This window comes from Corvus hawaiiensis, chromosome 3, assembly GCF_020740725.1.
Source record: "Corvus hawaiiensis isolate bCorHaw1 chromosome 3, bCorHaw1.pri.cur, whole genome shotgun sequence".
In the NCBI taxonomy this organism is placed as follows: Eukaryota; Metazoa; Chordata; class Aves; order Passeriformes; family Corvidae; genus Corvus; species Corvus hawaiiensis.
The window spans coordinates 121,292,419-121,306,009 of record NC_063215.1 but is presented as its reverse complement, the minus strand read 5'-3'; the positions used below and the strand labels follow the sequence as shown (position 1 = coordinate 121,306,009).

The 13,591-nt window shown below is 44.1% G+C and overlaps 1 protein-coding gene across 2 annotated transcripts in view; it reads right to left on the bottom strand.

Moving 5' to 3' along the window:
* Positions 1-2,069: 2,069 nt before the first annotated feature.
* SLC24A3 (solute carrier family 24 member 3) overlaps positions 2,070-13,591 on the bottom strand; it is a 117,628-nt gene continuing 106,106 nt past the window's right edge. For both annotated transcript variants that reach the window (XM_048298056.1, XM_048298057.1), the window contains exons 16-17: positions 13,240-13,305; positions 2,070-12,268 (exon numbers count right to left, since the gene is read on the bottom strand). In XM_048298056.1, coding sequence (XP_048154013.1) covers positions 12,119-12,268; positions 13,240-13,305 — 216 coding nt within the window. In that variant the 3' untranslated portion in view covers positions 2,070-12,118. The remainder of the gene's footprint in view (positions 12,269-13,239; positions 13,306-13,591) is intronic.

The window sequence follows — 13,591 nt, the reverse complement described above, 5'->3', positions numbered from 1 at the left end:
AGAAGCCTCAGGTGGGAAGTCTCACCTGGAGCTGGGACGTGTGCACAAGAGCTGTATGGAAATGCCCCAGCCTTCCTGCAGTGCAAAACCCCATTGCTTTGGGATGCCAAGCAGCCCCACGACGTCCTGCTCAGCATGCACACACTCTTTCTGTTGGAATAAACAGGTCAAAATCAAGTAGGCACAGCCTGGAGGGAGATTGTTATCTGGAATTTACAGGGAACAGATCTCTTTCCTCTGCAAGTATTATTTCAAAGCAAGTAACTTCTGGGGTGGCAAAGACACAAGTCAGGCTTCTGTAAAGCAAGCTAGAAGTGACCTCCAAAGGGGAAAATACCCAGGATCTGTGCTCTAGTTTTGCATATTTAAGATGGTCATGTGGGAGAGGAGGCTTAGTTTCTTTTTAACCAGTTTGTACTTCTGCTCTGATCCTTCAATTTTTTTGTTCTGCACTGAGAATTCACATCTTTGCATAGTCAGGGTTTGTGATGGTTGTAGAATAACTGTGAAGGCAACACAGAAACAAGCGTCTACAAAAGCAAAAGTGAATATGTGAATATGAATACATATTCATCCATGTCCACTCCAGTGAAAGCAATGGTGGCTTGTCTTCACACTCTGATTTTCCTAATTTTAATGAAAGTGGTTAGAAAGCCAGTTACTTGCCCAATCTCTGAAAACCAATTTCTAACTTTCCAGGCTGGAAGCTACATAAAAATTTTCTAAAGTGAAGCAATCACAAGGCAGAATCAAAAAATATGCATATTTGGCATATCACCGTGGCAGGGGGTAGGAAGTGAGAGTATCTTCAGAGTCCAACAGCTGACTGGAGCTGCACCAAATTGCAATGAGAAGCAAGATTATCCTTGAACCAGAAAACCAGTCATGGGGAAGTACCTACAGAGATGGAGCATCTGTATGGATTCCAACATATGCTTTGGGTTGCAAGCACACAGGGATGGAAAGCAAACAATCCCACCAGTGGAAAATATTTTCAAGACAACTGCTGGGCTGGCACTGATCAAAGACATTTCCTGCATTAACATCAAAAGCTGCACCTCATCCCCCCCACTGTGCTCGTGGACAGAGGTGTAGGATCAGCAGGTGTTCCTTTTCTGCACTGCAGGACTCTTCTGTACCTGGGATGAGCTGTGGATGTGTAAACAACCTGCCTAAGACACAGCACTGCTTCTTGCAGACACGGCGGGTGCTTCAGACCGAACAGATCCTTTCATCAGCGGCTGTTACAAAGACACAAGTCAAAGGGGCTCAAGGGGAGGCAGCCAGACCCAATTACATTCCAGGATCTCAAGCTCTTCCTTCAGGGAACGTACAGCGGGAGGAGGGTCAGCTGAAGTGTCCCATGGGATGAGGGAGGAGGAAGAAGCATCCTGTCACCCCGGCAGGCTGAGCTGGGGGGGGGACACTGCAGCTCCCTAGCTGATGCAGAGTAGAAAAGCAGCACAAGCATTTCCCTCTCTCAAAGCGCGGGCTTCTGACCAGCCCTGCCCACAAGTGCTTTGCTCTGTAAGGGAAGCTGCCCGCCCCCTCATTATTATTCCAAGCATTACGGAAAACTTTACTCCAGGAACTGCTTCGGAGGGAGGACTGGCTCTCACCACCACGGCTGTCAGTGGCTGAAGCAGGCACAGGCACGGATTGCTCCAGCTGGGAGAGTGACAGTCAGCTCCCACTTCCCTATGCTAGAAGAGATTAACTAACGCCAGTCCAGTAATTTCAGATCTGTGCTGCTGTAAAAAAGCATTATTTGACTCTTCATATAATAACAAATAAAATTCCCAGAGTGTTTGTTTCTGCACAGATTCCTACATGTCCTGGATGACTTCTAAAGGAACCGCTGTGTTTCACAGCAAACACACATGCAGTGGCACAGGTAATACAAAGTATAAAAAAAAGCTCTCTTTTCTTCTTTCTTTGCTCCCATATCCAATGCTCAGGTCAAACAAGGGGTATGGAGTACTCTCAAAATTAAGCCAAAAATTAATAAATAATTGGGATTGGAACCCACAGGGGTGCTCTACTCCTATGTCCAAGCACACCCTGAAGTGTTAAGTTAGTACAAAGAGAGGATATTTTTATTGATAAACATTATATTGTCTTAGTGTAGATGTCTGACACATTATTAAATCAATTGACAAAACATTTAAAGTAATTCATTCTAATAAAACTTTTTGATATTCCATAGACAATAGTGCTGTGAATTTTGTTTATAATATAACACATTAAAAACACAGAAATACAAGTTTCTAATTTCAAGGTTACCAGCAAACAGAGAAAAATGCATGCTTTCATTTCTGTTAGATTTGTAACTTACACAGGCAAGTGGAACAGCTAGGCATAGAAGACTACTCTACAGTAAGTTGTAAAACATACAGAAAGGCTGACCTTATAACACTTGTACAAGTATGACAAAACCATTGCAACTCATTTCAAAAGGTAACAAATGTTTTGTCTGTGGCTCCACCATTTTAACACTTTTAAGCTGACTTAATAAAAAGCTATTTTGAGTAGAATTATTCTACTAGAAACCACTGCTTATTTTGCTTTCTGGCTGGTTGTAAATGAACATACATTATATGTACATTTGCACTCAGTTCCACCTACATCTTCTTCCTTATGATTAGAAGCATCACAGAATTGCCCAGAGATAAGGGACCCCGTGTCGTTTGCTCCCCACTCGAACCAAAGGTGCTCCTATCAGACACTTTTATTGCTGTGTTTCCTGCAGCTTGGATGCTGTGACTGTGCCACAAGGCAGAGAACCCACCACGCCCACGATTCAGACTGGCACGGTCTCAGGTGTCTGTTTTAGAGCAAGCCACAGCAGGGATCACATTCAGCAGCCTAAGGCTTCAGCAACAGCACAAACCCAAATTGTCCACTGTAGCTCTGTGAAATTATCACATCTTGAACAGCTGACTGCTGGGCCCTGAAATGATTTAAACACCCCCTGGACAGAGTGCTGGGCCTGGGGCTGCCCCCACATGCCTTGGTGATGCCAGGCTGACCGTGGGTGCCGAGCTTGGCTGCCTTTGGCTTGGCACCACGTACACGCCACAGTTTGGGCTTGGCTAAAACACGCGAAGGGGATAAAACTTGTGCAGCACGCTTGAGGATTAACAGGTCTGTCTGCTCACCCTTTTGTTTTGTGGAATCCTGATTCACCTGTGCCTCAATTCCGATTGCCAGGCCCGTGCTGGAGTGCTCGGCAGGAGTGACCCTTCCGCTGCTTGTCACACACCTGTGTCTGGGACCAGTGGAAGGACCACCCCTGCCCTCCCACATGTCCCACTGGCTGAAGCTCCAATGGATGCACCAGCAAGGAGAACACCCAAACGACTGCCAGACCTTGCCGGGAGGGTTCATGTTGCACAAGACTTTGACAGACAGCAAAAAATCAAACAAAGTCCCCCAAACCCTTACGAACAAACATCTTCCTAGTATGGTTTCAGTCTGGAAAACAAAGATTCGACGCAAGGACGAAGGTAACATTCCGTTAGTAATCTCACACACATACTGCCTGCACAGTAGGGATTCTCAGCTTTACGAGGGGAGACAGTGAAGTCAATCACACTGTTCCTCAAGGGAACACTAACTAAAATTTACCCCTAAATCTTCAATGCACTGCGAAGGTCACTGCACACCAGTGAGCTCTCAGGTACACAGATTGCTACTTGCACGCCTGTGCAGCCAGGGTGAGTCCGGAGACATTGGCTTAGGCATCTCTCTCCCTTCTCCCTGAGAAAGGGACTAAGTACTTCTCACCTTTCCTGATCAAAGGCCAAGGGTTGCAAAGATCAAGTAGCATCCAGGCAAATCTTCATGTAAATGCGACCCGTGAAACTTGCCAATATCTGAATGACACAACAGACAGCTTTTTGTGATGCCATACTATTCACGCTAGCATTTGCCCTCCACTGGTGCTGCATGATTACAGAATCACACTTTGTGTCCTTTGCTTCTGGCACCCATTAAAAAAAAAAAAATCCATCAGAACAAAGTTACTACACAAACATCTTGCTTTGGCTTCTTTCAAAAACCTGTTGTGGTTCAATCTATGTGCCCGCTCACTTCACGTAAGCGACTTCACATAGCAGTTCTGTGATACAGAAATGCACATTACACTCAGAGGTCCTGACACAGCAGTGAGAAACATGAGAGAAAAAGGTTGTTTCTGAGAACCAAGAATGAACAACTCAGCTGAGCTCTATGCTTGACAGAATATGGGAGCTCACTCTATGCAAAACTTGAACATTATACAAACCTTCATGAAAGACTGAGGCTGTACTTTGTGCATTCTGCCTTTATCTTCCATTTTTTTCTTTCCTGATCTCTAACTCCCCCATGTCTTTAACGCTAGCAAAAGAAAGACTTCCAGTCCCCGCCAATACATGGTCTGTAAAAGGACTCCATTGGTGCTGTTGTGTTTTCCCCCAGTAAGCCCTACGTCATCCACACTGATAGTGATGATGTGATATATTCTTCTACACTGGAGATCTGCTGACCCCCCCAAACCAAACCAGTGCGGTGGAAATAGGGGATTATTGTGGTTGTGAGTGGTGGGACGGCTTTTACTGCAGGATTTCAAGGTGGGAGGTCCTTGCCTGCTGTAAATGGGAACAACCCTGTCATTAAGCTGGGACAATAAACGTTGGCTACCCCCAAGCATTTGCTGGCACATGACTCCTGGTTTAGGGGGATCTTCACATTTAACCAGAGCCAATCACTTATTGTTAAAAAGAACTGGCAAAACAAGCCAAAGGAAGATTACTTCCTTAATGAAAAGGGGGAACAAAAAAAAACCTCTACAAAGTAGTAATAAAAAAAATCTACTTGTGGGCAGCTTTTGAAATGTGAATTTTGATTATTGCAAACAGTACCTCAGGACAGGGGTATTACAAATATTAAAAGTGCAAGGAGTATTTATTATTTATATATTTCTACTCTTACAGATGAGCTGCAGAAGCATCCTTGGATCTCTCAGCATTTCTCAGCTTCTCTACTAAAAGAAGTTAAAAGAAGCATTTGAGAAGGTCTCACCCCTTCTTGTGGCCACTTAAAAGGACGGAATTATGCTTTAAATAGCTTAGTCTGCTTGGCCCCTGGTCCAGGGGAACTTGGCATTAGCTTTAGGAGGGCACCGAAATTAGGCTCCTAAATCTTCTGCCAGCATGGGGAAATGTTTTCTTGAACCAGGGGCTCAGCTCTCTGTGTTTGATAAATAAATAAATAAAATGCATAAATACTGCAGTGCAGAACTTTCTGAGCTCCTCAATGTCTTGTGCGTGCTCTTCCCCCTCCCCACCCCCCCAGGCTAACTTTACATTCAGCAATAGAACTGGGATTTCAAATGACTAACAATAATTAGAAATATTGCTGAATGCACACAGATAAGCTGTTTAGGCTTTTGACCTGATATATTACAGACAGGCAACTGCCATGCACCACTCACAATACCTTGCTAAAACAAATAAAAACTTTGCTTGAGTTTATAAATAGGTATGTATAAGACTGTCTTGAATACTCATACATTTACAGCATCTTAGCAGTTGCCATGATAAGAATTTATTCCTTTGCAGTAACAGCTGGTTACCACAGGGCATCAATTTAACAACAGTTAACACATATAATTTACTAGGTAAAGTGTGTATATATATATGTATAAATATTGTATTTTGTTTGAATACAAATCTATGTTCATACATTTAAAAAAAATAACACTAAAAACCTGCCTATGAATTATATGAACTTATAACTGAGTCCCTCAGTAAAACTCCCATATAGTATAATCTGGCTTCACAAAGTGTAAAAGGCCCAGGTCAGATCTAGAATCCCTTAATTAGATCAATTATATTTATTGTACAAAGCATGTGTTTGCACAGGGTACAAAACTCCCTTGAAAGAGTCTCTGAAAACACACATATCCCACGAAAAGCGTCCCCACGTACTTGTGCAGTGACTGATTGTCCCAGTGGCTTGGGGCACTTCCCAGGCAGGCAGCTCATGCTCTTCGGAGTCAGGTGCTCGGAGGCTGGTACGCCAAGCAAGGATCTGCTTGCATTTTCTCCCATCAGCTTACTGGATCAAAGCCTGCACACCATTTCTGCTAGCCCAGAGCATTAATTCTGTGTTACAGAAGGCAGGACGTGGCTCAGCCTTCAAAGTCAGAGGGATGCAGCTTATGAGAAAGTGGAAGCAAAATTCTGAATCCTGGCAACACAAGGAGCAAGACAAAATAAGGAAGCAAGCAGGTGGCTGCTGGGTGTACAGGGATGCCTGCTCTTGGGAAAGATTTCATGGAACGTCCCAACATTTATACAGGCTCTATCCAAAGTCCTCCTGTGACACAGCATCTGCCACCCAACATCTGCCTCTACACACAGAAAGTGAACGGAGCCCTTGCTGCCTCCCCTGCTCCAGCATTCGTCAGCCAAAAGCAACGCTGACCAGAGCTAAGGTAAGACTTGGTCCTCAGAGAAATACATGCTCCTGCTATGGAAAAGGAGCACTGGCAGCAGTAACCAGTAGCCAAGGGGCCTGTGTACCAGCAGCCCTCTCCTCACATTACAGGACAAAACGTTCAGCAGCAGGCACTGCTCTCCTCCAGGAACCCCAGGTCTTGCTCTGCTTGTCAGGCACGCCAATGGAAAACCTCGGCGACAAATGCTCAACAGTGGAGCAGATCTGTAATCACCTACAAACATCCTCACAGGGTCAGGCATCCAGAGGTGTGTTTTTCCTCAGCTGGCAGTAAAAACGTTACGTTGCATTGCTGCTGTAAAATTATCACGTTGACTTTTAGCACCATTCAAATCCAACCCGGCAGATGAAGATTACACTGACAAGATTTCTGTCAGGTTGTTCTGGTGTGGAGGGTTTCAAACTTGTTCTGCAAGTCTATTAGAAAAACAGAAACCTATCTAAAAAATACCACAATGAAGTCATTTTTGCTACATAAATACATTTAAAAATATGTTGCTTTAAACAAACTGTGCTTTTTTTAGAAGCCTTCCTGAAATTAGATGCTTCTACCCAAACCCAAGTGGATAACTTGCTTGTGATGACAGACTGTTTCAGGCCAGCATACACTTGATTTCATAGCCAATTTACATCCCCAGGGCACAATGAAACAGACTGCCATTTCTTACCCTATTGCTTTCCCAGGAATAAAGTGAACTTCTCCAAAAGGCAGGGATTTGTCCACACCAAGCTCGGTTCTGCAGATTCAGCCAGACAAGTCCGAGCAGTTTGGGCAGAAGTAGATGCATTTTGGAACTGTGCTTCAGATTTGAGGCCAGGAAGTGCTAACAGAATATTCATGTAAATTCCCTTAAAGGTGCTTGGCCTTATTAAATTAATAGTCATTTATCTTTTCAGGTAAGAAAAAAAAAGGTCACTCACCCAAAAAAATGCAGCGTCCCTTCCGGGACTCACTGCTACAAACACATCACTGACCCTACAACAGTCACTGGGGTTCTGCCCCTGGTTTCACAAAGGTCAGATTTCACTCAAGTCCCTGAATACTGAAAACTCTCTTCCTGAAACTAAGCCTTGCACTTGGCTTGGTACATCCATTCAGCACACTCAGACTCTGCAGCTCCTTAAATCTGAAGTGGCTGAGGTCTTTCAAAATATTCAAAGCTCCATTGCTTTCCTGAAAACCATGGGTTTAAACTGTTTAAATTCCCTTAAAAACATGGCTTTAAAAGTTAAAGTTGTGCCAACCTAAAAGGGACATTCTTACCCAGATTTAAGTCTCCTTCAGACAGACTTGCAGTGGCTGCTGATCAAGTGGAACTTTGTAAGTACAAGGCAGATTTGAATCTAGGTAAGCATGGTCCACTGAGATTGATTTTTAAAGTTTATTTTTAAACAAGTTTAAAGCTCCAGTGGTGTAACTTTGAAACAGGTAAACGTCACACTATCGCATCTCTGTGAATTTTAATTGAAAGGATTAGAGTTTCCAAAAAATCTTAATATAAGAAACCTTTGTCAATCAGCAGAAAGCTATGGTTTTCTAAAAAGTTGTTCAACAATATTCAATTTACATTCTAACTCACAAGTATCAATAGGGGTATTTGGAAAAGACATATAAAAAGCCCTGTTCTGACAGCAGGGTATTAAACGTTACCTTTAGGTTGCTCCACCTGCCTTGAATGTTGTTTTTTCTAAACTAGACTGCCATTCTACCTGATTTGTTTCGCCAAGAAAAAATGCCAGTCCTGCCCCTCGTTCTCCACGAGCACCACCATCACAAATCCAAAGGTAATCAGTTGATTTCAGTGACACTGCTGAGGACAGAGAGCTGGAAACTAAGCATGCAAGTGACATCACAGCAAAACCAACAAATTATGCAAGTAAAAAATCTCCCATGCACACATTTCGGATTGGTGTTCCTATCACAGAAAAAGTCTATCAAGAAGTGCAGCACATGAAAAACAAAAATAAAAAGAAAAATGGGGGGGAAAAAAGGCAAGTAAAAAATTGACCCTTGGTAAGGACAAAAGCAGTTTTCCTAGCATGTCTTAAAACCATCTGTTATCATACCCTATCCTATCATTCTGCCTTCGAAAGGAGGCCATCCATGTCAGGCAGATCTGAAGCCAGCCAAGGATCACATACTTAAGTCAAAGTCAGAACTGCAGTGAAGCGTCTCCACGGAGGAAAAGGCTCTTTAATCTCCCTTTGAAATAGTCATTAAAGATCGTCTGAAATTGCTAGGAATGGAAACAAAAACAGTTGACTGGTCCAAAAACCGGAGCAGCCTCAGATGCGAAGGTGATCCTTGCTTTCGGAAGATTAAAACTGCAAATGAATCACAGTCATGCTAAAAAAGCCCAACACAACACTGCTTCACTGGTGGCTCCGTGCAGCCCCAACCCCGGGCCTCAGAGCCCCTCAGCTCCCTCCTTTCCCCCTGGAGCAGCCACCCCCAGCCCCCAGCTGGCTCCTGAGCCGGAGGTGGCTCACAGCTCGGGCAGCTGTGGGCACAGCAGAGCCTCCCATGGGGACGCTGAAGCCAGGTGCTGGCTGTCCTCCAGAGTCCAACCTCGGGAGGAGAGAACCCCTGGGAGGGAGAGAGCCTCTGGGAGACTCAGTGCTCTGCAAGGCCCAGTAAAGCTCTGAGTCTGCACGGCATCGGAATAGAACCGTCCACGCGACTTTTGGAGCCGGCGTACAGGAAGGATGCCAAAAATTGCCGGTTTTTTGCCTTGGGGCCTTTTGCACAGGCTGTGACTGTGCTGCCACACGTGAGAGGCACGCTCCCTCCGGCACCGCTACGCACATTCAGTCGGTCTGCTCTGTTCCAAACCAGGCCTGGACCTGACGGTTTAGCTGCAAATCAGAAGCGCATCTGGCAGGAAGCATCGCTCTAGGACATGCTTATCAATTCTCCTGTGGCACAGGTAACGGCAGTTCCAGGTACCTTTTGCTTCTGCTTAGAACAAGCGACTCGCAGAACATTCTGGGAACATACACAAGTATCAAAGCAAGGTATTTCAGGTTTTACACACAACACAAAACTACACAATTACTACAGTATTTAATGCACACCAGTAGGAAAAGTTCCTAAAAAATACTTGTGCAGTTTTTGTGCCATGGGATAGGTAATGGCTATTTCGCAGAAATAGATCCAACTGGCTCCATTGGAGCAGCAGTATAAATATTCAAAATAGAAGTAATAATAGGCCCTGATATGGAACTTCTCTCCTTTTTTTCCTTCCACTTATCAGCAAGGACACACACTCTGCTTAGGAGCTACCGCATCTCGCTATGAGAACAGAGCTGCGTGTTTGTGGGGTGGCTTTAGTGACGCGTGCCACACTGTTGCAAACATCATTTCACTTAAGGAAGTATTTTAGGCATTTTAGTGGTTGTTATTATTATTATTCATCTCATTAAGAACAACGACAAAAGAAACAAAGACCCAACGACAGGAAGGTACAGTGGGCTTCCTAGCGCAAGAGGATGTCCTGCGGGCACAGGTACGAGAAGGCTGCTCAAACCACAGCTGCAGGGCTCAACAAGCAGCAACACAAACGCTTTCCAGGATGAAAAATGGCGATGCAGGCACGTCATCGACTCTCTCTGCTGCCTGTCCCTGGACCCTTCCTTCTTCTTGCCAGGGATCCACCGGCACACGTTGCTCCCCGAGCGAGGCCAACGGGACGTGGCTTTTTCCACAGGACTTCGCTGCCACGCACAGTGCAAGAGCTGCCAGTGCCTCCACGTGTTTGGTGTAACAAACAAAGAAAACCAGGTGCTGAGCTGAATGGAAACCACAGGGTGTAAATATTTTCACTTACAACATTTTGCCCAAAGGAAACCAGACTGGAAAAATCCCTTCCGAAAGTGCAAATGAAATAAAAGTTGGCTTTTCATCTGTGAACAGAACGTGGCTCTCTTCTTTTTTCTTTTAAACTGGAGCTCTTTCATTTCCTGCTATAGTTTAGGGTTTGGTGTTTTGGGTTTTTTTCCTTTCTTTCTGTTACGTAGGGTTAGCTGTACCTTTACTATTATTTGCCACTGTTTGTACCATAGACAAAACCTAGCTGGTAGTCTCTTAATACATTTCATAGTAGAACATATACAAGAGGAAAAAACATACCAAATGGATCAGAAGTGATCAGTGCTTAAAGTAAATACAAGAGCTGCAGTGGCAAGAACCCACAGTATCAATACATACAAATGAAGCAGTGATGGTGTTTCTCAGGGGGCGGAATCTGCCTGCGTATTAATACAGAATTATACAAAATCTAGCAGGGATATTGGAACAATGAATAGCTAAACTTTCACAATAACTTAAGATCTGTGAGCGAGTCTGCATTGAAGATATTCCACATTTTAAAATGTGCCATCTCTGTCTGTGTCTTCCCCCCTCCCAAAGGAGGGGTGATGAATCCACATGATCTGTTATCAGGTAAATTCAACTGCTAAAGACGACAAATATCTGGCCAGGTCCAGTGTATTCTTTAAAGAATGGCAAATTATGACTTCAGTAACTATGTCTGTGCAAAATATGCCTCTTTCCTCTTAAAGAAACCAGTGTCTGCAACTCATTTAGAAAAGTTTTGACATGTACTTACGTCCTTCTCAGAACGAATAAGACATGAACTATTGAATCCCCCCAAAACAAAAAATCTGATGAAGGAGAGAAAGTTCTGACCTTCCATTTCCACACGCAGATCATTAAAAACCAGGACACCTCCTTGGCAGCCCTCCTGGGCTGTCGATCAAACTATTGCTTGGAAATAACAAACGCCCTAATAAATAAAACTCCAACATTCATAGTAAAATGGTAGCGGTGTTTACCCTTTGAATCCACATTTAGCTGGCATTCCTCATCACACCTGTACAAGGTTAACTATTTATAGTAAAAAGTCATCAGTTTTTTCCTCGACAATCTTCTTTTATCCATTCTTATGCTGAGTACCTTGAATTGCATTTCCATTTTACACTGCCCTGTGGCCTTTGGATTGTTACAGGATTGAGACCCAGCACTCAGAAGGAGAAGATGCAAGAGAGGACGTTGATCTCTGGCAAGTAAAAAAAAAAAAGAACAAAAACAACACCCCCACCCCCCAAACAAACAAAAAAACCTGCAAACCCAAAACTAAAAACTAAAAACAAACAAAACAAAAAAAACACCCCCCACAACCAAAAAAAAATTCCCATGATTCTCCTTGAAAGTCAACCTCCATACGACGTACCCTCTTCTGCACTGTAGCAATAGTCTTAAGTCATAAATTAATTAGTCTTCCATCAAATAACTTAAAAAAAGAAGGAATTGTAGCAGACTAGTTTTGACTGGCTTAACGCCAGTTAGCAGCCAGTTCATCTTGAGTCCCAGTCACACTGTTCAAAAACTGAGCTAGGAAATCACACGAATGTTGAAAAGAACTCTTCACATCGACGAAGGATTGCTCCGGGCTGTGGGGGCCAGGGAGAGGACAAACCTAGATGGGGCCACAGGTCCTATGAACAGTGAACAGGATATAGGTCACGACTTGGAGGTGCACTGCATCCAGGAGATGCCAGCCGTGGCTTGTATTGCACAGGTAAAAAGGAAGCTCCTCCTGACAGTCTGCCACCTGCGTTAGTGATCTCTGCACATTGGCAAGTTCACAAAAGTGAAAACATTGAACTCTGTCATGATGGAGAAACACAGGAAGATGCCGTAAAGGGAAAGGCACACACACCCTAGCTTCTTATCCAGTTTCCATTTGTTCACGTGGACACCAAAAACCTACAATAAACACAGAGTAAGCCACCACAGCAGGAACATTTTGAACAAAGTGGTAAATCCCCTCCTCAGCTACGGGAGCCAAAAGAGGGCCGTCCCCTTACTGATGATGATCAGTTGGAAGCAATCACAAACTGCAGCAAGTGAGCTGAAAACCACAGCTCAAGTAAATCAGAGCAGCAGTCACAGAAGCCACCCTGACTCACATCACCTCACCTTAAGTTCCTGCAGCAAATTTAATTTTGGCAAGAACAATCCCATTAAATTCAATCAGAAATGGATTTACAGGCCAGGTCCCTTTTTTTTAAACTCAAAATGCTTCACGTGCTCCTCTGAATCTCAGTCTAGAGCCACACAGTCCGAGACTGCTTGACTTTGCACAGTTTGCTCCCACCAAAGATTAAAAGTCTTGTGTGTGTGGGAATTGTGTTGGTGTGCATTGCACAGGACGCCCCCCCCCCCCCGCCCCCCCCCGCCCCCGTTTTCAAGATTTGGAAGATGTCACATCATTCCTCTTCTATCATTTCTGGGAAAGGTCAGGGAACACAAAGCACTGATTTCAACAGAAACATTGTCAGGCACTGTTTCTTCTGGACTGCGTTGTATTTCAGAAGGATCCTACAGAGCAACCTGCTCAGCATTTTGTCTGCTTGTCTCACAGGAGAATGGATCTCATCATGCATCAAGGGACCTGCTCCAGCTCTAGCAGAGAAATAACTGATGATTACTAATGGTTCTCCCAGGCTCCTCCCATGAAAACCTGTAGGAGCAGGAGTGCCATCCCGTGGGAATGACAGCTCCTGCAAAGAGCCGGATCAAGGTCTTGGGAAGCTTTCAACAGCAGGGAGCACCCCATCCCGTAACAACAGACTTTGCAACCACTATTTCAGCTGGAGGTGAGAAAGGGGCAGGTGAAGAAAATGTCTATAAAAATCCCTCTTTTGGAAAAGAAGAATGAAAGACTATATACATACTGTGACAAAAACTGATGCCAGCAGGAGACCAACAGAATAGATAAGTCCTCTGCTGTTTAACCGAATCTGTAAAAGAAGGAAGTTTATCAAACCATCTCACAATTTCAAACAACAGTATTCCTCTCTGCTTATATTTCCATAATCCTAAACCGCTGAGCTGCTAAACAGTGGCTTGCAAGCTGTTAATGCCAAGTCTGACCATTTCATCACAGATTACTTTGCCTACTCCGTAATTTGTCAAGGAAGGAGTGTTATTAGAGGAGTGTCCTTAGGACCTGACAGCATTTCACAGTATTCCACTTCCACGTGAGCTTTGCATTCCCTTGTACTATTATACCATGACATTTTCTTT